Source organism: Aotus nancymaae, unplaced genomic scaffold (assembly GCF_030222135.1).
Source record: "Aotus nancymaae isolate 86718 unplaced genomic scaffold, 86718_ANA_hifiasm-v0.15.2.pri h1tg000067l, whole genome shotgun sequence".
In the NCBI taxonomy this organism is placed as follows: domain Eukaryota; kingdom Metazoa; phylum Chordata; class Mammalia; order Primates; family Aotidae; genus Aotus; species Aotus nancymaae.
In genome coordinates, this window is record NW_026988482.1 from 25,673,492 (window position 1) to 25,697,424 (window position 23,933).

Sequence of the window (23,933 nt, forward strand, 5' to 3'; positions counted from 1 at the left end):
CAGGATGGTCTGGATCTTTTGATCTCGTGATCCACCTGCCTTGGCCTCCCATATTGCTGGGATTACAGGCGTGAGCCACCATGCCTGGCATTTTGCTTATTTTTTAGTGGGCTGTTTATTTTCTTATCATTGAGTTTTAAGAGTTCTTTGTATATTTTGGATATCATTCCTTTATCAGATAGGTCTTTTGTAAATATTTTTCTCCCAGTCTGTGGCTTGTCATTTTATTCTCGTAACAATGCCTTTCACAGAGAAGTTTTTAATTTTAATGAAGCTCTGTATATCAATTGTTTCCTTCATGGATCATGACTTTGGTGTTGTAGTTAAAAAGTCATTGCTGTACTCAAGGTTACTTACATTTTCTCTTATGTTATCTTGTTGGAGTTTTATAGTTTTGCATTTTACATTAAGGTCTGTGATCCATTTTGGGTTTACTTTTGTGACTAGGGTAAGTCTGTGTGTAGGTTTTTATTTTTTTTGCATGTGGATGTCCAGTTGTTGCAGCACCATTTGTTGAAAACTCTTTTTTCCATTTATTACTTTTGCTTCTTTGTCAAAGATCAGTTGACTGTATTTATATGGGTCTATTTCTGGATTCTCTATTCAGTTATCTATTTGCCTAGTCTTTCACCAGTATCATACTGTCTTGATTACTTTAGCTTTACAGTGTTCTCATTGCTTTTATTGAGGAGAGGCTTTTTGAAGAGACTTAACTCTGCCATACCTCCTGATGTCATTTTCTGTTATGTTTCTTAAAATACTGTAAAGTATCAAATTGGTAAGTTATCACCATTTTTCAAAAATAAATGGAGAAATTGAGACTCAAGGTGTAAAATGAGTTAATGAAATTTATTATTTCAACTAGTTCTAAACAGAAACAGGCTCATCTCTTTTGTTGTTTGTTATTTTTCAGGTGAAAAAAGTTGATTCTTTTTTTCTCATAGCTTTGTTATTTTAAAAGTTAACATCTGGGACAAACTCTTAACAGTAACCTCTCAATTAATTTAGCAATCAACTTCATCTTCCTTCTTTAAATACAACTCTTGACTTCCTCTCCTACCCACTGGAGCTGCTTCCTTTTAAATTTGGATAAAGAAACTATAGAAGAGCTCTGAAAATAATACATTGAAATTGAGAAGAGTTGGCAGTAAAATTTTCTTTCTCTGAAAATTGTTTTTTATTGTGTAATTGAAAATTTTATTAGTGTTGCTGTGTGTGAATACTGAAAGGAAATAAATCAAGAAGGTGATCTGCACTAGCAAGGATGTTGACTTAAGCAGCTGGAAGGCAAAGAAATGAGAGTAGTGTTTAGTATACTGCATGGAAGATTGAAAGAGTCCAGGAAACAAAGTCTGGGCTGTACTCCCTATCTGCCACGAAAAAGTGATATGATGTTAGTTAGCATTTCTCTGCCCCAATATCTTTATCTAGGAATTTTTGTGCTGTTGAATTACATGTCCTCCAAAGTCTTTCTAATTGCATTTTACTCAGTTGAAAGACCTTTATGCCTTGTGATGAAAATTAGAAATGTTTTATTCATTATAGACTGTTCTTTTTGGAGTAAGCTACTAGGGCAACTCTATATCCTAATAAAGCCACAGTGTGTGTTTTAAGGAAAGATGTTCCCTTACCTGTTTCTTTCAAAAAATACTATTATATTTCTTATTGAACATGACAGTGTGATTTTAATATCCTCTTATGCTTTGTTTTAGGTTGGTACAGAGGAGTTTCAACAAAGAAGCCAAATGTGAAGGTAGCGAAAAGTTTATTGTTACCTTTTCTAATGTAGGAAAGAACTGCCTTATATGTTTGTTTGATATAACAACTCTTAGTGGGTTCCTCTTTTAACCTTTTACAGTAGTCACAATGATTATTTCTGTTACTAAACTGCAACAAACTCTTCTCTGTCTCAGCATATTAAAATGTTTCTTCTAAAAGGACAGGAAATGCAGATATGGTCATAGATGCGAAGCTTATCTTGAAAAAGCCTATTCAGGCTTTTAAATATTTTTTTCCTTAAGGTATTTCACAAAAAATAAATTGACTTATTCATAGGCCTAGTCCTGTGGAACCATATAATTAGATGAATTGTTTCTAAAATGCACAATGAAGAATATTTTCAAATAATCCAATTAGCTATTTCTCTGATCATATTATTGAAAATGAATTTAAATAAGAATTATTAGTGTAGAATACTAATTTTATGTGCTAGGTTTTATGTTTATCACAATTAATATTGATGAAACAAAATATAGTTTAATTAGCAGTTATAATACAATTAGAAATAATCTTCTCCAGTAATATAGTTGCAGACACTTCTTTCTGCATATTTTTCGTGTAATTAATATTGTCAGCTTTTCTTGTATGTTTATGTAGCTTAATATTTGATGCAGTATGCTTTTCTTTGTATAGAAAAAATACCAAAATTATCACTTTTTCATTCAAAAAGAAAATTGTTTAGAATTCTAATAATCAGTTTTGCCAGTAGAATCATTCAGTTTGATTAGTTTTAATGTAATGATTATAAAGAAACAATATCTTTACATTTTATTGCCTCCTAGCTGTGGTTTCTCATTCTTGGCACTGTTGACATTTTGGGCCAGATTATTATTTATTGCGGGAGACAATCTTGTGCATTGTGAGATGTTTAGCAGAGTATATGGCTTCTACCTACTAGATGTCAGCAACACTCTGTCCCTTAGTGTGACAACAAAAGAGGACTTCCGACATTGCCGAATTTGTCTTGGGGACAAAATGACCCCTGGTTGAGAACCACTGCTTATAGGTAATTTTTCTTATATTTCTAATTTTGAAATATATTCATGAATGCTTATGTGGGAATAGTTTCTACTTGTAGTTTATTTTTTAAATTTTGATTTAAAATTGTTGAAAAGTTAGAACTAGAATAAATGAGGAATCTTATAGGTGAATAGTTGTAATTTTTGATATCACATGCTATGTATTTATTTTTAGTAATATTTGTGATCTTGGCCACCTCCCCATTACCTTATTTCCAATATAACTGTTTGGAGATCAGTGCATAGACTGTACTCATTAAAATTATTGTATGTTTGTGATTAAAGTATCAAATTGATGCAAAGTGTGTGGTTTGAAAACATTATTGAGACAGGAATGATGATACCCTTAAAATATTAAACATAACTGTTTTGATTCTATCTTCCTATACAACAAAATACTCCAAAATTTAGTGGATTAAATTAACAAACATTTTCTCTCTCATGATTTTGTGGCTTGACTGGGTCATCTGGGTAGCTAGTTATTCTGAGATGTGTGAGGTTACCTGTGGCAACAGTCAACTGTGGGCTCAGTGTCCAAGACATTCTGTTAGGAATGTCCAAGAGAGTTTACTCATATGTCTGACATCTTGGCAGGGATGACTGGAAGACTTGTCTTCAGCTAGACCACCAAGATAACCAGGCTTCTCTGTGTAGACTCAGGGTTTCTCTAATTCCATGTGGCTTCACATGGTTTCTCCAGCAAGTAATTAGAGTTTTATTTTAGAGTTAAGGAAAAGTACTTGGAACCTCATACTTAGTTTCAAATTCTCTTTCCTACAGAAAAAAGTTTTTGAACTCTGTGGGAGTCCAAAACTTTATGATTACTCTTAGCAGTGTTTTCACAAGCTAAACAAAATGAGGAACCTAACTCATGCTACTCCAAAGAATGTTAGAGTTCTTTTTGTCTGATCATACTCCTTTAATTTCATCACTTTGGGGGCTAACGTAGTATTCAGAGATTGTATATTTTGGTAATATCTCTATTCTAGAATCTTAGGTTATAGCATTTATTAGCAACATGTGTCTATATATTTTTTAATAGCTTGTATCTGTATTCTTAAACTTAAAAAAATATGGAAAGACCGTATTACTAACTGAATTTCATTCTGTGTCAGTGATTTATGGAGCCAGTTATTTAATGTTTGTAAAATATAATCATTTAGGGATACAACATACTTAAAATGATACAAAAATAAATGCATTTCTGTATATCCTTTATTTATGCTAATATTATGGTCCTACTATGCTTGATCTTAGCCAGAAAGCTAAGAAGTGATCTTATTTCAGTCATAATAAGTAAATTTTTTTTATAGGTTTTTCATAGCTATTAGTGGTTAAAGGAAAAATAAAGCTGGCTTATTAAAGTTTGTCTTTAGTCATGTGTGATTTATACTAATAATAAAGTAAAACACAAAATAGTTCAAAATAATATCTGAACTAGACAGTGAATATAGTATTTTATTTATTTATTTGTTTGTGAATGAATGAGATTGAGTGTCATCCAGGCTGGAGTGCAGTGTCATGATTATAGCTCACTATAGCCTCGAACTCCTGGACTCAGGCTGTCCTCCTCCCTCAGCCTCCTGAGTAGCTGAAACTACAGGAGCATACCACCACACCCAGCTAATTTTTTTTCCCCCACTTTTTGTAATGATGGGGTATCTCTGTGTTGCCCAGGCTGGTCTTGAACTCTGGAGCCCAATCGATGCTTCTGCCTCAGCCTCCCAAAGTGCTGGGATTACAGACAGGAGCCACTGTGCCTGGCCAGAATTTAGATATATTAGTAAATGATGAAACAGTTCTTCCTATAAAAGTTTTTAAAAATTTGCAAAGCTTAATCTTTTTGTTCCCTGTATTATTTTTTAGTAAAATGTTTAGAAGGAATAACTAGGGTAGCTATTAAATATTTAAAATTTTACAGTTTAAGAGAAGCATGATAGGCAGGAAATATAACTAAATTTTATGTTAGATGATTTTAAGAATGATAGTTTATTGTCTTTTCATTTTTTGAGGACTTTGTTTTTCCTGCATGCACTTGTATAGTAGAACTTACTTTGGTTTTATAATCTTAGAGACCAAAGCAAGGTTTTGAGACATAGTGTTGTGTTCCACTGGTGAAATGCCATGTTATGCATTTGTTAGAGTCATCGAAATACTAACTTTTTGGCCAGGCATGGTAGCTCTTGCCTGTAATCGTAGCACTTTGGGAGGTCCAGACAGGTGGATCACTTGAGGCCAGAAGTTGGAGACCAGCCTGGCCAACATGGAGAAACCCTCTTTCTATTAAAAATACAAAAATTAACCTGACTTGGTGGTGCACTCCTGTAATCCCAGCTACTCGGAGGGCTGAGGCAGGAGAATCACTTGAACTTGGGAGGTGGGGATTGCAGTGAGCCGAGTTCTCCTGGACAACAAAGGGAGACTCTGTCTCAAAAACCCCAAAACCAAACAACAACAACAACAAAAACCACAAAACTTAAGAGCATAGATGAAGAATTAAAGAATAAGAAATAAAATTGAGAAAAAAAGATGATACTTGATTTTAATTTTGTGCTTTTTATAAAATATGTGCTCAAGAGGAATAATGAAATTCGGTACAGTTTATATTTACTTCCATTTTGTAATTTCAGTATCAGCCATTACACAATAGTTGTGAACAGGATGTGTAGCATTCTGTGAGATAGGAACAGGGCCTTCTAGAACATTTTGCACAGCAAAAAAGTTGCAAGATGTGTTTAGGGAATAGTAAATGTTTTAAGCTGAGTAAGGCATAGTGCAGGAGAGTGATGAGTGATGGATGGTTAAGGCAGGAAAGGTATTGAATTGATATATTTAGGGTTATACGTCAAAGAAATCTAAGGAATTTAGACTTTGGCAACAGGAAATCTGTCATTCAACAGAGACATGAATCCATTACTGTCATACAGTATAGCTATAAAATCGAATTTATCAGAAAAACAAAAGGTAAATATTGAAGGTATTTACTGTCAAGAGAATTGCTTGAACCTGGGAGGCAGAGGTTCAAGCAGTTAAACCTTTTTGAATATTTAAGGTAAATGTTAAAGTATTTATGAATAATTTCTGAAATTTTCTCTAAAAATACTATAATGGGTAAAATGTGTGTGTGTAGATTAATGAGTCAAATTGGCAAAATGTTGATAATTGTTGAAGCTGAGTGATGGATTTGTGGAGATTCATTATACTGTTGTCTGATTTTGTGTGTATTTGAAATGGGGAATATGTTATTGCTTATCTCATAAAATTGTAATGCTGAATCAGTGAGTTTTTATGAAGCCCTTAATGCAGTGCCTAGCACCTAAGTGCATGATAATTCTTTTGCACTATTATCTTTTACTATTTAAAGAATGAGACTATAAAGACTGCCACCACCTTGGAGACAGAGAATGAGGAAGTGGCAAAAAAAAAAAAAAGACTAACGGAGGTCATAGTTGGCTAAGGAGAACATTTTTTAAAAACAGGGGTAATTAGTGGTTATGAGTACTGTGGAGTAGAATGAGTAATGAATAGGAGCATATAGTTGTACTCATAGCTATGAATTATTACTGTGAAATAATGAAAAGAAAAATTAGCAAAGGGAAAAAGGTATTGGGGTAACAGTCTGTGATGAATTACCTTTTGATGTGCTGCTGGAACCTCATCTCTAGAAAAATACAAAAACTAGCTGGGTATGGTGGCGCACGCCTGTAGTCCCAGCTACTCAGGGGTCTGAGGCAGGACAATTGCTTGAACCCAGAGGCAGAGGTTGCAGTGAGCTGAGATTGCGCCACTGCACTCCAGGCTGGGTGCCAGAACAAGACTCCATCTCAAAAAAAAAAAAAAAAAAAATCCCCCACCATTATTGTGAGGTTGTCTAAGTCTTTTAGTAGATCTAGAGGTACTTATTTTAGGAATCTGTGTGTTCCAATGTTGAATGCATATATATTTAGGGTAGTTAAGTCTTGTTGAATTGAACCTTCATCATTATGTCATGCTCTTCTTTGTCCTTTTTATTTATTGTTGTTGATGTAAAGTCTGTTTTATCTGATATAAGAATAGTAACCCCTGATCTTTTTTGTTTTTCATTTGCATAGTAAATCTGTCTTCAGCCCTTTACCTTGAGCCTATGGGTGTTGTTACATCTGAGATAGATCTCCTGAAGATGGCGGACAGATGGGTCTTTTTTCGTTGTTCAGGTTGCTACTCTTTGCCTTTTAAGTGGAGTGTTTATTTACGTTCAACATTAATACTGATATGTGATGTTTTGATTCTATCATGAAGTTGTTAACTGGCTACTTTTTAGTTTCTAATGTGCAGTTGCTTTACAGGCTATGTACTTAAATGTGCTTGTGTGACAGCAGGTATTGTTCTTTTTGTTTCCGTGTTTTGAACTCTCCTGTAAGGCTGGTCTAGTGGTAACAGATTTCCTTAGTGCTTACTTGTCTGGCAAAGATTTTAGTTCCCCTTTGCTAATGAAGCTTAGTCGGCAGGATATGAAATTCTTGGTTGGAATTTCTTTTCTTTAAGACTGCCTAAAACAGTCCCCCAGTCTCTCCTGGTTTATAACTTTTTTGTTGAGAAGTCCACTGTTTTCTTGATGGGATTCCCCATTGTATGTGATCTGATGTTTTTCTCTAGCTGCCTTCCAGATTTTTTCTTTAGCATTGACCTTGTTCAGTCTTGTGGACTATATGCCTTGGTGATATAGGTGATTTTTATTTAATATTGTACCTCACAGGTGTTCTCTGGAGTTCTTATGTCTAGATGTCTTCCTCACTAGTAAGATTAGGGAAATTTTCTTGAATTATTTCCTCAAATGTGTTTTCCAGATTGTTTACCTTTTTTCCTTCTTTCTCAGGAATGCAAATAATTTATAGATTTGGTTGCTTTACATATTTAATATTTCTTGAAGACTTTGTTCATTAAAAAAAATTATTGTTCTTTATTTTTGTCTGGATGAGCTCGAAAACTTTTTTTTTTTCTCTTGAGACAGGGTCTTGCTCTGTCACCCAGGCTAGAGTACAGTGGTATGATCATGGCTCACTGCAGCTTTGATCTCCCAGGCTCAAGTGGCCCCTCCACTTCAGGCTTCTGAGAAGCTGGGACCACAGGCACATACCATCATGCCTGGCTAATTTTTAAAAATATTTTTGTAGAGGTAGGGTCTTGCCGTGTTGCCAGATCTGGTCTCAAATTCCTGGGCTCAAACAGTCTTCCTGCCTCAGCCTCCCAAAGTGCTGGAATTACAGGTGGGAGCCATGATGCATGACCAAAAAAACCAGTATTTAAACTCTGACAGTCTTCCTTCTGCTTGGGTCAGTCTACTGATAAAGCTTTCAATTGTATTTTACAATTCTTTGAATTTTGAATTCCAGAAGCTCTGATGGATTTCCTTTTAAGATGTTTATTTCTTCCGCCATTGCTTGGATTGCTTTAGAATTTTCTTTGTGTTGACTTTTAACCTCATTTTGGATTGTGTTGAGCTTCCTTACAGTCCATGCTTTAAATTCTTTATCTGTCATTTCTGAGTCTCCATTTTGTTTAGGGATCATTGTTGGAGAGGTTGTGCAATTCTTTGATGGTATCACTATATTGATATTTTTCATGGTGCCAGATTTCTTGCCCTGTTTTTTTCTCATCCAGAGACACTAGGACTTATAATTTAAAAAATTATCTATCTCCTTCGGTTCTGCTCTGATCTTAGTTATTTCTTGTCTTCTGCTAGCTTTTGAGTTTTTTTGATCTTGCTCCTCTAGCTTTTTTAATTTTGATGGTAAGGGGTGGATTTTAGATCTTTCCTTGCTTCTGGTATGGGCATTTATTGCTCTCAGTTTTCCTCTAGACACTGCTTTAAATGTGTCCCAGAGATTCTGGTACATTGTGTCTTCGTTCTTGTTGGTTTCAAAGAACATCTTTATTTCTGCCTTCATTTCATTGTTTATCCAGTCAGCATTCAAGAGCCAGTTGTTCAGTTTCCATGAAGTTTTGTGGTTCTGAGTTAGTTTCTTAATGATGAGTTCTAATTTGATTGCACTGTGGTCTAAGAGACTGTTTGTTAGGATTTCTGTTCTTTTGCATTTGCTAAGGAGTGATTTACTTCCAATTACGTGGTCAGTTTTAGAGTAGATGCGATGTGGTGCTGAGAAGAATGTATATTCTGTGGATTTGGGGTGGAGAGTTCTGTAGATGTCTATTAGGTTTGGTTGGTCTAATTCTGAGTTCAAGTCCTGGATATCCTTGTTAATTTTCTATCTTGATCTGTATAATATTGACAGTGGAGTGTTAAAGTCTCCCACTATTATTGTGTGGGAGTCTAAGTGTCTTTGTAGGTCCTTAAGAACTTGCTTTGTTTATCTGGGTGCTCCTGTATTGGGTGTGTATATATTTAGGATCATTAGCTCTTCTTGTTGCATTGATCCTTTTACCATTATGTAATGCCCTTCTTTGTCTCTTTTGATTTTTGTTGGTTTAAAGTCTATTTTGTCAGAGACTAGGATTGCAACTCCTGCTTTTTTTTGCTCTCCATTTGCTTGGTAAATCTTCCTCCATCCCTTTATTTTGAGCCTGTGTGTGTCCTTGCACATGAGTTGGGTTTCCTGGATACAGCACACCAATGGGTTTTGGCTTTTTATCCAATTTGCCAGTCTGTGTCTTTTGATTGGAGCATTTAGCCCATTTATGTTTAAGGTTAATATTGTCATGTGTGAATTTGATCCTGCCGTTTTGATGCTAGCTGGTTGTTTTGCCCATTAGGTGATGCAGTTTCTTCATTGTGTTCATGATCTTTACCATTTGGTACGTTTTTGGAGTGGCTGTTTCTGGTTGTTCCTTTCTATGTTTAGTGCTTCTTTCAGGAGTTCTTGTAAGGCAGGCCTGGTGGTGACGAAATCTCTCAGCAATTGCTTGTTCGTAAAGGATTTTATTTCTCCTTCGCTTATGAAGCTTAGTTTGGCTGGATATGAAATCTAGGTTGAAAGTTCTTTTCTTTAAGGATGTTGAATATTGGCCACCACTCTCTTCTGGCTTGTAGGGTTTTTGCTGAGATATCTGCTGTGAGTCTGATGGGCTTCCCTTTGTGGGTAACCTGACCTTTCTCTCTGGCTGTCCTTAGCATTTTTTTTCCTTCATTTCAACCCTGGTGGATCTGACAATTATGTTCCTTGGGGTTGCTCTTCTTGAGGAATATCTTTGTGGTATTTTCTGTATTTCCTGCACTTGAATATTGGCCTGGCTTGCTAGGTTGGGGAAGTTCTCCTGGGTAATATCCTGGAGAGTGTTTTCCAGCTTGGATTCATTCTCTCTGTCACATTCAGGTACACCTCTCAAACGCAGATTAGGTCTTTTCACATAATCCCATATTTCTTGGAGGCTTTGTTTATTTCTTTTCACTCCTTTTTCTCTAATCTTGCCTTCTTTTTTTATTACATTGAGTTAATCTTCCATCTGATATCCTTTCTTCTGCTTGGTCGATTTGGCTATTTAAACTTGTGTATACTTGGCGAAATTCTCGTGTTGTGTTTTTCAGCTCCATTAAGTCATTTATATTATTTTCTAAGCTGTTTATTCTCATTAGTATTGCATCAAACCTTTTTTCAAGGTTCTTAGTTTCTTTGCATTGGGTTAGCACATGTTCTTTTAGCTCAGAGAAGTTTGTTATTACCCACCTTCTGAAGGCTGTTTCTGTCAATTCATCAGACTCATTCTCCATCCAGCTCTCTTCCCTTGTGGAATTGTGATCCCTTGGAGGAGGAGAGGCATTCTGGTTTGGGGCATTTTCATCCTTTTTGTGCTGATTTCTTCCCATCTTTGTGGATTTATCTACCTGTGGTCTTTGTAGTTGGTGATTTTCAGATGGCGTCTCTGAGTGGACGTCCTTTTTGTTGATGATGAAGTTACTTCTTTCTGTTTCTTAGTTTTCCTTTTAACAGTCAGGCCCCTCTGCTGTAGGACTGCTGGAGGTCCACTCCAGACCCTGCTTGCTTGGGGATCACCTGCATCGACTGCAGAACAGTAAGGGTTGCTGCCAGTTTCTTCTTCTATTATCTTTGTCCCAGAAGGATACCTGCCAGATGTCAGCCTATGCTCTCCTTTGTGAGGTGTCTCTTTGGATCTACAGGGGTCGGGGAGCTGCTTGAGGAGACAGTCTGTCCCTTACAGGAGCTCAAGTGCTGAGCTGTGAGCTATGTTGTTCTGTTCAGAGCTGCTGGGAAGGTACATTTAAGTTTGCGGCAATGGAACTCATAACGCCTTTTCTCCCAAGTGCTCTGTCCTGTGAAGGTGGAGCTTTATTTATAAGTTCCTGATGTGCTGCTGCCTTTTTTCAGAGATGCCCTGCCCAGCAAGGAAGTAGCCTAGTCACAGTCTGCCAGCAGAGGTGTTGCTGAGCTATGGTGGGCTCTGTTCAGCTGCTGTGTGAACTTCTTTGTGGTTTTGTTTACAGAGGTATAGTTAGAACTGCCTCAGTAATGGCGGACTGCCTTGGTAGTGGTGGACTGCTTCAGTAGTGGCGCACTGCCTCGGTAGTGGCGGACTGCCTTGGTAATGTTGGATGCCCTTCCCCCCATAGAGGTGGACCGTCCTGGGTCCAGCTGCGCTTGTTGTGAAACTCTCAATCCAGAGTGTTTCAGAGTGCTGGTCTTTGTTTTAATGGGACCCGCCAAGCCACATCACCTGGCTCCCTGTGTCAGTCCTTTTTTTTCAGTCGAATGGTCGGCTCTGTCTCCTGGTCATTCCAGGCGCCAGTTGAAATGGCCACCCAGATTTGTGTGAGTGTTTGTGCGGAGACCTGCTGTGCCAGATGAAACAGCAGTGCTGGAAACTTGTAGCGTTTTTCAGCCCAGGAATCTCCTGGTCTGTGGGTAGTAGTAAGTTGTTTGGAAATGCGGTGATCACTCGCCCTCTCTGTTATTGTCACTGGAAACTGCACTCCAGAGCTGTTCCTATTTGGCCATCTTGGATCCGCCCTCAGATCGTGTGTTGACTCTTAATTGTTTCTTTTGTTGTGTAGAAGCTATTTAGTTTAATTAAACTCCATTTGTCTGTTTTTTTTTTTTTCATTATTTGCTTTTGAGGTCTTAGTTATAAAATTATAATTATTCTCCTAGGCCAGTGTGTAGAAGTTGTTTCCTCCCCTCCTCTTCCCTCCCCACTATTGCCACCCCTCCCCTCATCTCCACCTCTCCCTCCCCTCCCTTTCCCCTCCCATTTCCCCTCTTCCTCTACCTTTTTAAAACAAATTTGGTGAGCAAGGTCTTTCTCTGACATCCAGGCTGGAGTACAGTGTTGCGATCATAGCTCATTGCAGCCTTGAACTCCTGGGCTCAAGTGATAATTCTGCCTCAGCTTTCAGTTTCTTGAACTACAGATGAACACCATCACACCAGCTGTTTTTTTGTTTTGTGTTTCATTTTGTGTTTTTTTTCCCATTATTCATTTCGCTATGTTGCTCAGGCTGGTCTTTAGCTCCTGAACTCAAGTAGTCCTCTTTGTTTTGGCCGTCCAATGTGCTGAGATTACAGATGTGAATCACTGTGCTGGGCCTTTTCTGTTTTCTTCTAGGATTGCTATAGTTTCAGATCTTACATTTAATTTTTAATTCATGCTGAGTTAACTTTTGTATGTGGTGGGAGAGATCTATTCAGTAACATTCTTCTGCATAGGGCTAGCCAGTTTTCCTAACACCATTTATTGAATAGGGTGTCCTCTTTCCATTGTTTACTTTTCTCAACTTTGTCAAAGATCAGTTGATTGTAGGTATGTGGCTTTATTTCTGGGTTTTCTATAATGTTTCATTAATCTATGTGTCTATTTTTGTACCATTGTCATGCTGTTTCATTACTATAGTCTTATGTAGTTTGAAGTCAGGTAATGTGATGCTACTAGGTTTGTTCTTTCTGCTTTGTATTACTTTGACTATTCAGGTCTGTTTTTGGTTTTAAAAATAATTTTTCAGTTATTTTCTTCTAATTCTGTGTAAAATAATGTTGTTAATTTGATTGAAATTGTGCTCAATCTGTAGATCATTTTGGGCAGCATGGTCTTTTTAATAATACAGATCTTTGAATTAGCATTGAATGTTTTTCCATTTATTTGTGTCATCTATGATTGCTTTCATTAGTGTTTTGTAGTTCTCCTTGTAGAGATCTGTCACCTCCCTGGTTAATGTATTCCTAGGTATTTTATTTTATTATTTTATTTTATTTTTGTGACAGTTGTAAATGGGGTTAAGTTCTTGATTTGGTTCTCAGCTTGAATGCTGTTGGAGTATAGACATGATACTGGTTTTTGTACATTGATTTCTATATCCTGAAACTTTACTGATATAATTTATCAGGACCAGGAGACTTCTGGAGGAATCTTTAGAATTTTTTAGGGTTAGGGTCACATAATAAGTGAACAGATAATTTGACTTCTTTTGCTATTTGGATGTGTTTAATTTCGTATTCATTAATTTTTTTCTTTAACTTTTAAATCCAAGGATATATGTGCAGGATGTGCAGGTTTTTTACATAGGTAAACATGTGCCATGGTGATTGGCTGCACAGATCATCCCATCACCTACATATTAAGCCCAGCATCCATTAGCTATTCTTCCTGATGCTCTCCCGCTCCTTACCCAACCCCTGACAGGCCCCAGTGTGTGTTGTTTTCCCCTATGTGTCCATGTGTTCTTATCATTCACCTCCCACTTATAAGTGAGAACCTGCAGTGTTTTGTTATTTGTTCCTGTTTTAGTTTGCTGAGGATAATGGCTTCCAACTCTATCCATGTCCTTGCAAAGGACATGTCATTCCTTTTTATGGCTTTTTATTCCATGGTGTATATGTATCACATTTTTTCTAATCCAGTCCGTCATTGATGGACATTTAGGTTGAGTCCATGTCTTTGGTAATGTGAATAGTGCTGCAACGAACACATGTGTGGATGTATTTTTATAATAAAATAATTTATATTACTTTGGGTATATACCCAGTAACTGGGTTGCTGGATCAATTAATATTTCTGCCTCTTGGTCTTTGAGGAATCACCACACTGTCTTCCACAATGGTTGAACTAATTTACACTCCCACTAACGGTGTAAAAATCTTTTTTCTCCACAACCTCGCCAGCTTCTGTTGTTTTTCGATTTTTTAAATAGCCATTTTGACTGGCATGAGATGGTATCCCGTTGTACTTTGGATTTGCCATTCTCTAGTGATCAGTAATGTTGAGCTTTTGCTTTTTCCATATGTTTGTTGGCTGAATGAATGTCTTTTGATAAGTTTTTGTTCATGTCCTTTGCCCACTTTTTAATGGGGTTGTTTTATCTTGTAAATTTGTTTAAGCTCCATGTAGACTCTGATATTAGATCTTTTGTCAGATAAATAGATTACAAAAATTCTGTAGGTTGTCTGTTTATTCTGATGATAATTTCTTTTGCTGCGATGGCCTTTTATTTCTTTCTCTTATCTGGTTTCTCTAGCTAGGAATTTCAGTAATATGTTGAATAGAGTGGTGAGGGGGGATATTCTTGCCTTATTCCAGTTCTTAGGAGTGCTTTCAACTTTTGCCCATTATGATGTTGGCTGTGGGATTTTCATCTATGGCTCTTAATATTTTGAGATATGTTCATCTGGTGTCTAGATTGTTGAGGGTTATCATGAGGGATGTTTGATTTTATTGAATGCTTTTACTCCATCTATTTGATACAATCATATGTTTTCTAAAAAAAATATATGTGATAAACCACATTTATTGATTTACATATGCTGAACCAACATTGCATCACAGGAATCAAATCCTTTTGATAGTGATGAATTATCTTTTTGATGCACTGCTGTATTCAGTTTGCTAGTGTTTTGTTGAAGATTTTTGGATCTCCGTTTATCGGGGATATTGGCCTATAGTTTTCTATTTTTGTTGTGCCCTTGCCAGATTTTTGTTCAAGGATGATAATGGTTTAGTAGAAGAGTTACAGAGGATTTCCTCCTTGATATTCTGGAATAGTTTTAGTAATATTGGTGGCAGCTCTTCTTTGTACGTCTGGTAGAATTTGGCTGTGAATCTGCCTGGTTCAGGGCTTTTTTTGTTGATAGGTTTTTTATTACTGATTCAATTTTTAAACATGATATTAGTCTGTTCAGGGCTCCAGTTTCTTCCTGATTCAATCTTGGGAGATTGTTTTCAGGAATTATTTATTTCCTCTAGTTTGTGCACATAGAGATGCTCATTATAGTCTTTGAGGATCTCTTGTGTATCTGCTGTAGTAATGTTACCGTTATTGTTTCTGATTATGCTTTTTTTTTTTTTTTTTTTTTTTGAGACAGAGTCTCGCTCTGTCACCCAGGCTGGAATGTATTGGCATGATCTCAGCTTACTACAACCTCCACTTTCCGGGTTCAAGTGATGCTCCCACCTCAGTGTCCCAAGTAGCTGGGACTACAGGAATGCAACACTATGCCTGACTAATTTTTGTATTTTTTTGTAGAGATTGGGTTTCACCATATTGTCCAGGCTGGTCTCAAACTCCTGAGCTCAAGTGATCCACTTGCCTTGACCTCTCAAAGTGCTGGGATTACAAACATGAACTACTGTGCCTGGCCAATCATGCTTTTTTTGAATTTTGTTTTTTGTTTAATGTAGCTAATGTTCTATCAGCTTTGATAATTCTTTCAAATAATCTACTTTTAATTTTTTTATTCTATGGGTTTTGGTCACAATCTTCTTTAGTTCTGCTCTAATCTTTGTTATTTTTTTCTTATACTAACTTTGGTTTGATTTTTATTTTTCTGATTTCTTTAGGTGCAACGTTAGGTTGTTAATTTGTGACATCTGTCATTTTGATACAGGCATTTAGTGATAACTTTTCTGTTAACATTCCTTTCCTGTATCCCAGAAGTTTTGGTATAGTGTGTCCCCTATTTTCATTGCTGCAGTCTTTTTTTATTTCTACCTTATATTTACTATTTACCCTAAAGTCATTCAGAAACAAGTTGCTTAGGTTCCATGTACTTGTGTGATGTTGAGAGTTCCTCTTGGTATTAATTTCTAATTTTATTCCACTGTTGTCCTTGAAGACCCTTGATATGATTTTGAGTTTTTTTGAATTTATGGAGACTTGTTTTATAACTAAGCATATTGTCAAATTTTTGTTTTACTCTTTTTTTTTGTTTTTTTGCAAATCTCTTTTATGTCTTTAAAAATTTTTTTATTTTAGATTGGGGAGTATATGCAAAGGTTTGTTACATAGGTAAATGTGTTGTGGGGGTCTGTTGTACATGTTATTACATCATACAGGTATTAAGCTCAATACCCAATAGATATCTTTTCTATAGTCTCCCTCCTGTCACTCTCTTCCCTCAAGTAGACCCTAGAGTCTGTTATTTCCTTCTTCGTGTTCATAAGTTCTTATCCTTTAGCTCCTACTTATAAGTGAGAACATGCAGTATTTGGTTTTCTCTTTCTGTATTAGTTTGCTAAGGATTAAAGCCACCAGCTTCATCCATGTTCCTGCAAAAGACATGATGTCATTCTTTTTTATGGCTGCATAATATTCCATGGTGTATATATACCATATTTTCTTTATCTAGTCTGTTATTGCTGAGTCGTATGGCAGTTCTTTTTTAAGCTCTTTGAGGAATTGCCTGCTTTCCATGATGGTTGAACTAATTTATACTTTCACCAACACTTTCATGTTCCCTTTTCTCCACAAGCTTGTCACCATCTGTTATTTTTTAACTTTTTATTTTATTTTTATTTTACTTCAAGTTCTGGGATACATGTGCAGAGCGTGCAGGTTTGTTACATAGGTATACATGTGCCACAGGGGTTTGCTGCACCTGTCAACCCGACATCTGGGATTTAAGCCCCGCAAGCATTATGTATTTGTCCTGATGCTCTCCCTCCCCTTGCTCCCACCACCCGGCAGTCCCCTGTGTGTGATGTTCACCTCCCTGTGTCCATGTTGTTCTCATCGTTCAACTCCCACTTAAGAGTGAGAACATGTAGTGTTTGGTTTTCTGTTCCTGTGTTAGGTTGCTGGTAATGATGGTTTCCAGCTTCATCCATGTACTACAGAGGACATGAACTCATCCTCTTTTGTGGCTGCATAATATTCCATGGTATATATGTGCCATGTTTTCTTTATCCAGTCTATCACTGACGGGCATGTGGGTTGGTTCCAAGTCTTTGCTCTTGTGAACAGTGCTGCAGTAAACATATGTGTGCATGTGTCTTTATAGTAGAGGATTTATAATCCTTTGGGTATATGCCCAGTGATGGGATTGCTGGGTCAAATGGTATTCCTCATTCTAGATTCTTGAGGACTTGCCACACTGTCTTTCACAATGGTTGAACTAATTTATACTCCCACTAACAGTGTAAGTGTTTCGATTTCTCCTTGTCAGCATCTGTTGTTTCCTGACTGTTTAATGATCTCCATTCTAACTGGTGTGATATGGTATTTCATTGTGGTTTTGATTTGCATTTCTCTAGAGACCAGTGATGATGAGCTTTTTTTTTGTATGTTCGTTGGCTGTATAAATGTCTTCTTTTGAGAAGTGCCTGTTCATATCCTTCACCCACTTTTTAATTTGTTTTTTTTTTTCTTGTAATTTTGCTTAAGTTCTTTGTAGATTCTGGATATTAGCCCTTTGTCAGATAGATAGATTGCAAAAATTTTCTCCCATTCTGTAGGTTGCCTGTTCATTCTGATGATAGTTTCTTTTGCTGTGCTCTTTAGTTTAATTAGATCCCATTTGTCAATTTTGGCTTTTGTTGGCATTGCTTTTGGTGTTTTAGTCATGAAGTCTTTGCCCATGCCTATGTCCTGAGTGGTATTGTCTAGATTTTCTTCTAGGGTTTTTATGGTTTTAGGTCTTACGTTTAAGTCTTTAATCCCTCTTGAGTTAAGTTTTGTATAAGGTATAAGGAAGGTGTCCAGTTTCAGTTTTCTGCATATGGCTAGCCAATTTTTCCACCATTTATTAAATAGGGAATTCTTTCCCCATTGCTTATTTTTGTTAGCTTTGTCAAAGATCAGATGGTTGTAGACGTGTGGTGTTATTTTTGAGGCCTCTATTCTATTTCATTGGTCTATATATCTGTTTTGGTACCAGTACCATGGACCATGCTGTTTTGGTTACTATAGCCTTGTAGTATACTTTGAAGTCAGGTAGTGTGATGCCTCCAGCTTTGTTCTTTTTGCTTAGAATTGTCTTGGCTATGCCGGCTCTTTTTGGGTTCCATATGAAATTTAAAGTAGTTTTTTCTAATTCTGTGCAGAAAGTCAATGGTAGCTCGATGGGAATAGCATTGAATCTTTAAATTACTTTGGACAGTATGGTCATTTTCAGGATATTGATTCTTCCTATCCATGAGCATGGAATGTTTTTTCATTTGTTTGTGTCCTCTTTTATTTCCTTGAGTGGTGGTTTGTAGTTCTCCTTGAAGAGGTCCTTCATATCTCTTGTAAGTTGTATTCCTAGGTATTTTATTCTCTTTGTAGCAATTGTGAATGGGCATTCATTCATGATTTGGCTCTGTTTATTATTGGTGTATAGGCTTGTGATTTTTGTGCATTGATTTTGTATCCTGAGACTTTGCTGAAGTTGCTTATCAGCTTAAGGAGATTTTGGGCTGAGGCAGTGGGATTTTCTAAATAAACAATTATGTCATCTTCATACAGAGACAATTTGACTTCCTCTCTTCCTGTTTGAATACCCCTTGTTTGTTTCTCTTGCCTGATTGCCCTGGCCAGAACTTCCAATACTATGTTGAATAGGAGTGGTGAGAGAGGGCATCCTGGTCTTGTGCTGGTTTTCAAAGGGAATGCTTCCAGCTTTTGCCCATTCAGTATGATATTGTCTGTGGGTTTGTCATAAATAGCTCTTATTATTTTGAGATACATTCCATCAAAACCTAATTTATTGAGAGTTTTTAGCATGAAGCGGTGTTGAATTTTATTGAAGGCCTTTTCTGCATCTATTGAGATAATCATGTGGTTTTTGTCATTAGTTCTGTTTATGTGATGGATTACATTTATTGATTTGTGTATATTGAACTAGCCTTGCATCCCAGGGATGAATCTGACTTGACCATGGTAGGTAAGCTTTTTGATGTTCTGCTGGATTTGGTTTGGCAGTATTTTATTGAGGATTTTCACATTTATGTTTATCAGGGATATTGGCCTGAAATTTTCTTTTTTTGTTGTCTCTGCCAGGTGAGACAACAAAAGATGAGGCTGGCCTCATAAAATGAGTTAGGGAGGAGTCCTTCGTTTTCTGTTGTTTGGAATAGTTTCAGAAGGAATGGTAACAGCCCCTCTTTATACCTCTGGTAGAATCCAGCTGTGAATCTGTTTGGCCTGGGCTTTTTTGGTTGGCAGGCTATTAATTACTGCCTCCATTTCAGAACTTGTTAATGGTCTGTTAAGGATTTTGACTTCTTCCTGGTTTAGTCTTGGGAGGGTGTATGTGTCCAGGAATTTATTCATTTCTTCTAGATTTTCTAGTTTATTTGCATAGAGGTGTTTATAATATTCTCTGATTATAGTTTGTATTTCTGTGGGATCAGTGGTGGCATTCTCTTTATCATTTTTTATTGTGTCTTTTTGACTCCTCTCTCCTTTCTTCTTTAGTCTGGCTAGTGGTCTATTTTGTTAATCTTTTCAAAAAAGCAGCTCCTGGATTCATTGATTGTTTTTTTTGAAGAGTTTTTTGTGTCTCTCAGTTCTGCTCTGATCTTAGTTATTTCTTGTCTTCTGCTAGCTTTTGAATTTGTTTGCTCTGGCTTCTCTAGTTCTTTCAATTGTGATGTTAGGATGTTGATTTTAGATCTTTCCCATTTTCTCTTGTGGGCATTTAGTGCTATAAATTTCCCTGTTAACATTGTTTTAGCTGTGTCCCAGAGATTCTGGTATGTTGTCTCTTTGTTCTCATTGCGTTTCAAAGAACTTCTTTGTTTCTCCCTTAATTTCGTTATTTACCCAGTAGTCACTCAGGAGCAGGTTGTTTAGTCTCCATGTAGTTATGTGGTTCTGAGTGAGTTTCTTAATCCTGAGTTCTAATTGATTGTACTGTGGTCTGAGAGACTGTTTGTTATGATTTCCATTATTTTGCATTTGCTGAGGAGTGTTTTAATTCCAAGTATGTGGTCAATTTTAGAATAAGTGTGATGTGGTGTGATGCTGAGAAGAATGTATATTCTGTTGATTTGGGGTGGAGAGATCTGTAGATGTCTATTAGGTTCGCTTGGTCCAGAGCTAAGTTCAAGTCCTGAATATCCTTGTTAATTTTCTGTCTCATTGATCTGCCTAATATTGACAGTGGGGTATTAATTGCTATTATTGTGTGGGGGTCTAAGTTTCTTTGTAGTTCTCTAAGAACTTGTTTTTTTATATCTGGGTGCTTCTGTTTTGGGTGCATATATGTTTAGGATAGTTAGCTCTTCTTGTTGCATTGATCCCTTTACCATTATGTAATGCCATTTTTTGTCTTTTTTGATCTTTGTTGGTTTAAAGTCTGTTTTATCAGAGACTAGGACTGCAACTCTTGCTTTTATTTTTAATTTTTAAATTTTTTTTGCTTTCCATTTGCTTGATAAATATTCCTCCATCTTTTTATTTTGAGCCTATTGTGTCTTTGCACATGACACGGGCCTCCTGAATACAGCATACTGAGGGTCTTGATTCTTTATCCAATGTGCCAGTCTGTGTCTTTTAATTGGGGCATTTAGCCCATTTACATTTAAGGTTAATATTGTTATGTGTGAATTTGATCCTGTCATCATGATGCTAGCTGGTTATTTCGCATACTAGGTGATGCAGTTCCTTCATAGTGTCATTGGTCTTTAAATCTGGAGTGTTTTTGCAGTGTCTAGTATCAGTTTTTCCTTTCCATATTTAGTGCTTCCTTCAGGAGCTCTTGTAAGGCGGGCCTACTGGTGACAAAACCCCTCAGCATTTGCTTGTCTGTGAAGAATTTTACTCCCAATGTGGGAATGGGATCTGCTGAGTGAGACCACTTGGCTCCCTGGCTTCAGCACCCTTTCCAGGGGAGTGAATGGTTCTGTCCCACTGGGTTTCCAGGTGCCACTGGTGTATAAAAAACAAAACAAAACTCCTGCAGCTAGCTTAGTGCCTGCCCAATTTTGTGCTTGAAACCCAGGGCCCTGGTGGTATTGGCACATGAGGGGATTTCCCGGTCTGTGGATTGCAAAAACTGTGGGGAAAATGTATCTGGGCTGGATAGCACAGTCCCTCATGGCTTCCCTTGGCTTGGAGAGGGAGGGCCCTGGCTCCTTGCACTTTCTAGGTGAGACAGTACCCCACCCTGCTTCTGCTTGCCCTTCGTGGGCTGCACTCACTGCCTAACCAATCCCAATGAGATGAACTGGGTACCTCAGCTGGAAATGTGGAAATCCTCCACCTTCTGTGTTGGTCGCACTGGGAGCTGCAGACTGGAGCTGTTCCTATTTGGCCATCTTGCTAGATCTAGCCTCTTTTGGCTTTTTAATAATAGCCATACTGACTGGTGTGAGATGGTATCTCATTGTGGTTTCGATTTGCACCTCTCTAGTGATCAGTGATACTGAGCTTTTTTTCATATGCTTGTTGGCCGCATGTATATCTTCTTTTAAGAGGTGTCCTTTGCCTACTTTTTAATGGGGTTGTTTTTCTTGTATAAATTTAAGTTCCTAATTATGCTGGATATTAGATCTTTATCAGATGCATAGTTGGCAAATACTTTCTTCCATTCTGTAGGTTGTGTTTACTTTGCTTATATTTTCTTTTGCTGTGCAAAAGCTCTTAAGTTTTTATTAGTCTATTTTTGCTTTTGTTGTGATTGTTTTGGTGTCTTTGCCACGAAATCTTTGCCTGTTCCTAGATCTAGGATGGTATTGCCTTGGTTGTTTTTCAGGATTTTTGTAGTTTTGGGTTTTACAGTTAAGTAAAACCATTTTGAGTGGATTTTTATTTATGGTATAAGGAAGGGGTCCAATTTTAATCTTCTACATATGGCTAGCCAGTTATCCCAGCACCATTTATTGAATAGAGAGCTTTTGCCCATTGCTTGTTTTTGTCAGCTTTGTCAAAGATCAGATTGTTAATAGATGTGCAACCTTATTTCTGGGCTCCTTATTCTGTTTCAATGTTCTATGTGCCTGTTTTTGTAATAGTACCATGATGTTTTGGTCACTGTAGCCTTGTAATGTAGTTGGAAGTTAGGTAACATGATTTCTCCAGCTTTGTTCTTTTTGCTTAGGATTGCCTTGATTATTTGGGCTTTTTTTTTTTTTTTTTTTTGGTTTTATATACATTTTAAATTAATTTATTTTTGTTCTGTGAAGAATGTCATTGGTGCTGGGTAGGAATAGCATTGAATCAGTAAATTGCTTTGGGCAGTGTAGCCATTTTAATATTGATTCTTCCTATCCATGAGCATGGGATGTTTTTCCATTTATTTGTGTCTTCTTTGATTTCTTTGAGCGGTATTTTGTAATACTAATTCTAGTGCACTTTCATCTCCCTGGTTAGCTGTATTCCTAGGTATTTTTTTTGTGACAATCATGTATAGGATTGCCTTTCTGATTTGGCTCTCAGTTTGGTTGTTGCTGGTGTATAGGAATGTTAGTGATTTTTGTACCTTGATTTTGTATCCTGCAACTTTTCTGAAGTTGTTTATCAGCTTAAGGAGCTTTTGGGCCAAGACCATGGAGTTTTGTAGATACAGAATTATGTCATCTACAAACTGAGATAGTTTGACCTCCTCTCTTCCTGTTTGGTCCAGATTGAAGCTGGACCCCTTCCTTACAACATATATAAAAATCAACTGAAATCTTGGCTGATGCTCTGACTAGGCCTTCCAATACTATGTTGAATATAAGTGGTGAGAGAGGGCATCCCTGTCTTGTGCCAGTTTCAAGGGAATGTTTCTAGGTTTTGCTCATTCAGTATAATGTTGGCTGTGGGTTTGTCATAGATGGCTCTTATTACTTGGAGGTATATTTCTCCAGTACCTACTGTAATGAGAGTTTTTAACATGAAGGCATATTGAATTTTATTGAAACCCTTTTCTGCATCTGTTGAGATAAATCATGTAGTTTTTGTCTTTAGTTCTGTTTATGTGATGAATCACATTTACTGATTTTCATATGTTGAACCAACCTTGCATCCTGGGGATGAAGCCTACTTGATCATGGTAGATTAGCTTTTTGATGTGCTGCTGGTTTTGGTTTGCAAGCACTTTGATGAGGATATTTCCGCTGATGTTCATCAAGGATATTGACCTGAAGCTTTCTTTTTTGTTGTATCTCTCTCTGCCAGGTTTTGGTATCAAGATGATGCTGGCTTCATAGAATGAGCTGGAGAGAAGTTTCTCCTTAATTTTTTTGAATAGTTTCTGTAGAAATGGTACTAGCTCTTGGTACATCTGGTAGAATTTGGCTGTGGATCCATCAGGTCTTGGGCTTTTTTTGATTGGTAGGCTATTTATTATCGATTTGGTTTCAGAGCTCATGGTCTCATCAGGGAATTAATTTCTTCCTCCCTCAGTCTTGGGAGGGTGTATGTGTCCAGGAATTGATTTATCTCTTCTAGGTTTTCAAGCTTGTGTGCCTAGAGATGTTCATAGGAGTTTTTCATAGTTTTTATTTCTGTGTGAACTCCTGGATTTGTTGATCTTTTGAATAGTTTTTTTGTGTCTTGACCTTTCAGTTTAGCTCTCATATTTGTTATTTTCAAGTTTTGGGGTTGATTTGTTCTTGCCTCTCTAATTCTTTCCATTGTAAAGTTAGGTTGTTAATTTGAGATTTTTCTGACTATTTGATGTGAGCATTTAGTGCTATGAATTTCCCTTTTAACACTGCCTTAGTTGTGTCCCAGAGATTCTGGTATGTTCTATCTTTTTTCTCATTATTTTCCAAGAACTTCTTGATTTCTGCCTTAATTCCATTATCCAAAAGTCATTCAGGAGCATGTTGTTTAATTTCCATGTAATTGTATGGTTTTGAGCAATTTTCATTGTATTGACTTCTATTTTTATTGTGCTGTGGTCTGAGAGTGTACTTGGTGTATGATTTCAGTTCTTTTACATTTGTTGAGGAATACTTCATGTCTAATTATGTGGTTAATTTTAGAGTATGTGCCATGTGGCCATGAGA

At 36.8% G+C, this 23,933-nt stretch overlaps 1 protein-coding gene across 5 annotated transcripts in view; it reads left to right on the forward strand.

Moving 5' to 3' along the window:
- Positions 1-23,933, forward strand: part of DOCK3 (dedicator of cytokinesis 3) — a 610,183-nt gene that overhangs the window by 178,143 nt on the left and 408,107 nt on the right. For all 5 annotated transcript variants that reach the window (XM_064367135.1, XM_064367139.1, XM_064367136.1 and 2 more), the window contains exon 3: positions 1,713-1,753. In XM_064367135.1, coding sequence (XP_064223205.1) covers positions 1,713-1,753 — 41 coding nt within the window. The remainder of the gene's footprint in view (positions 1-1,712; positions 1,754-23,933) is intronic.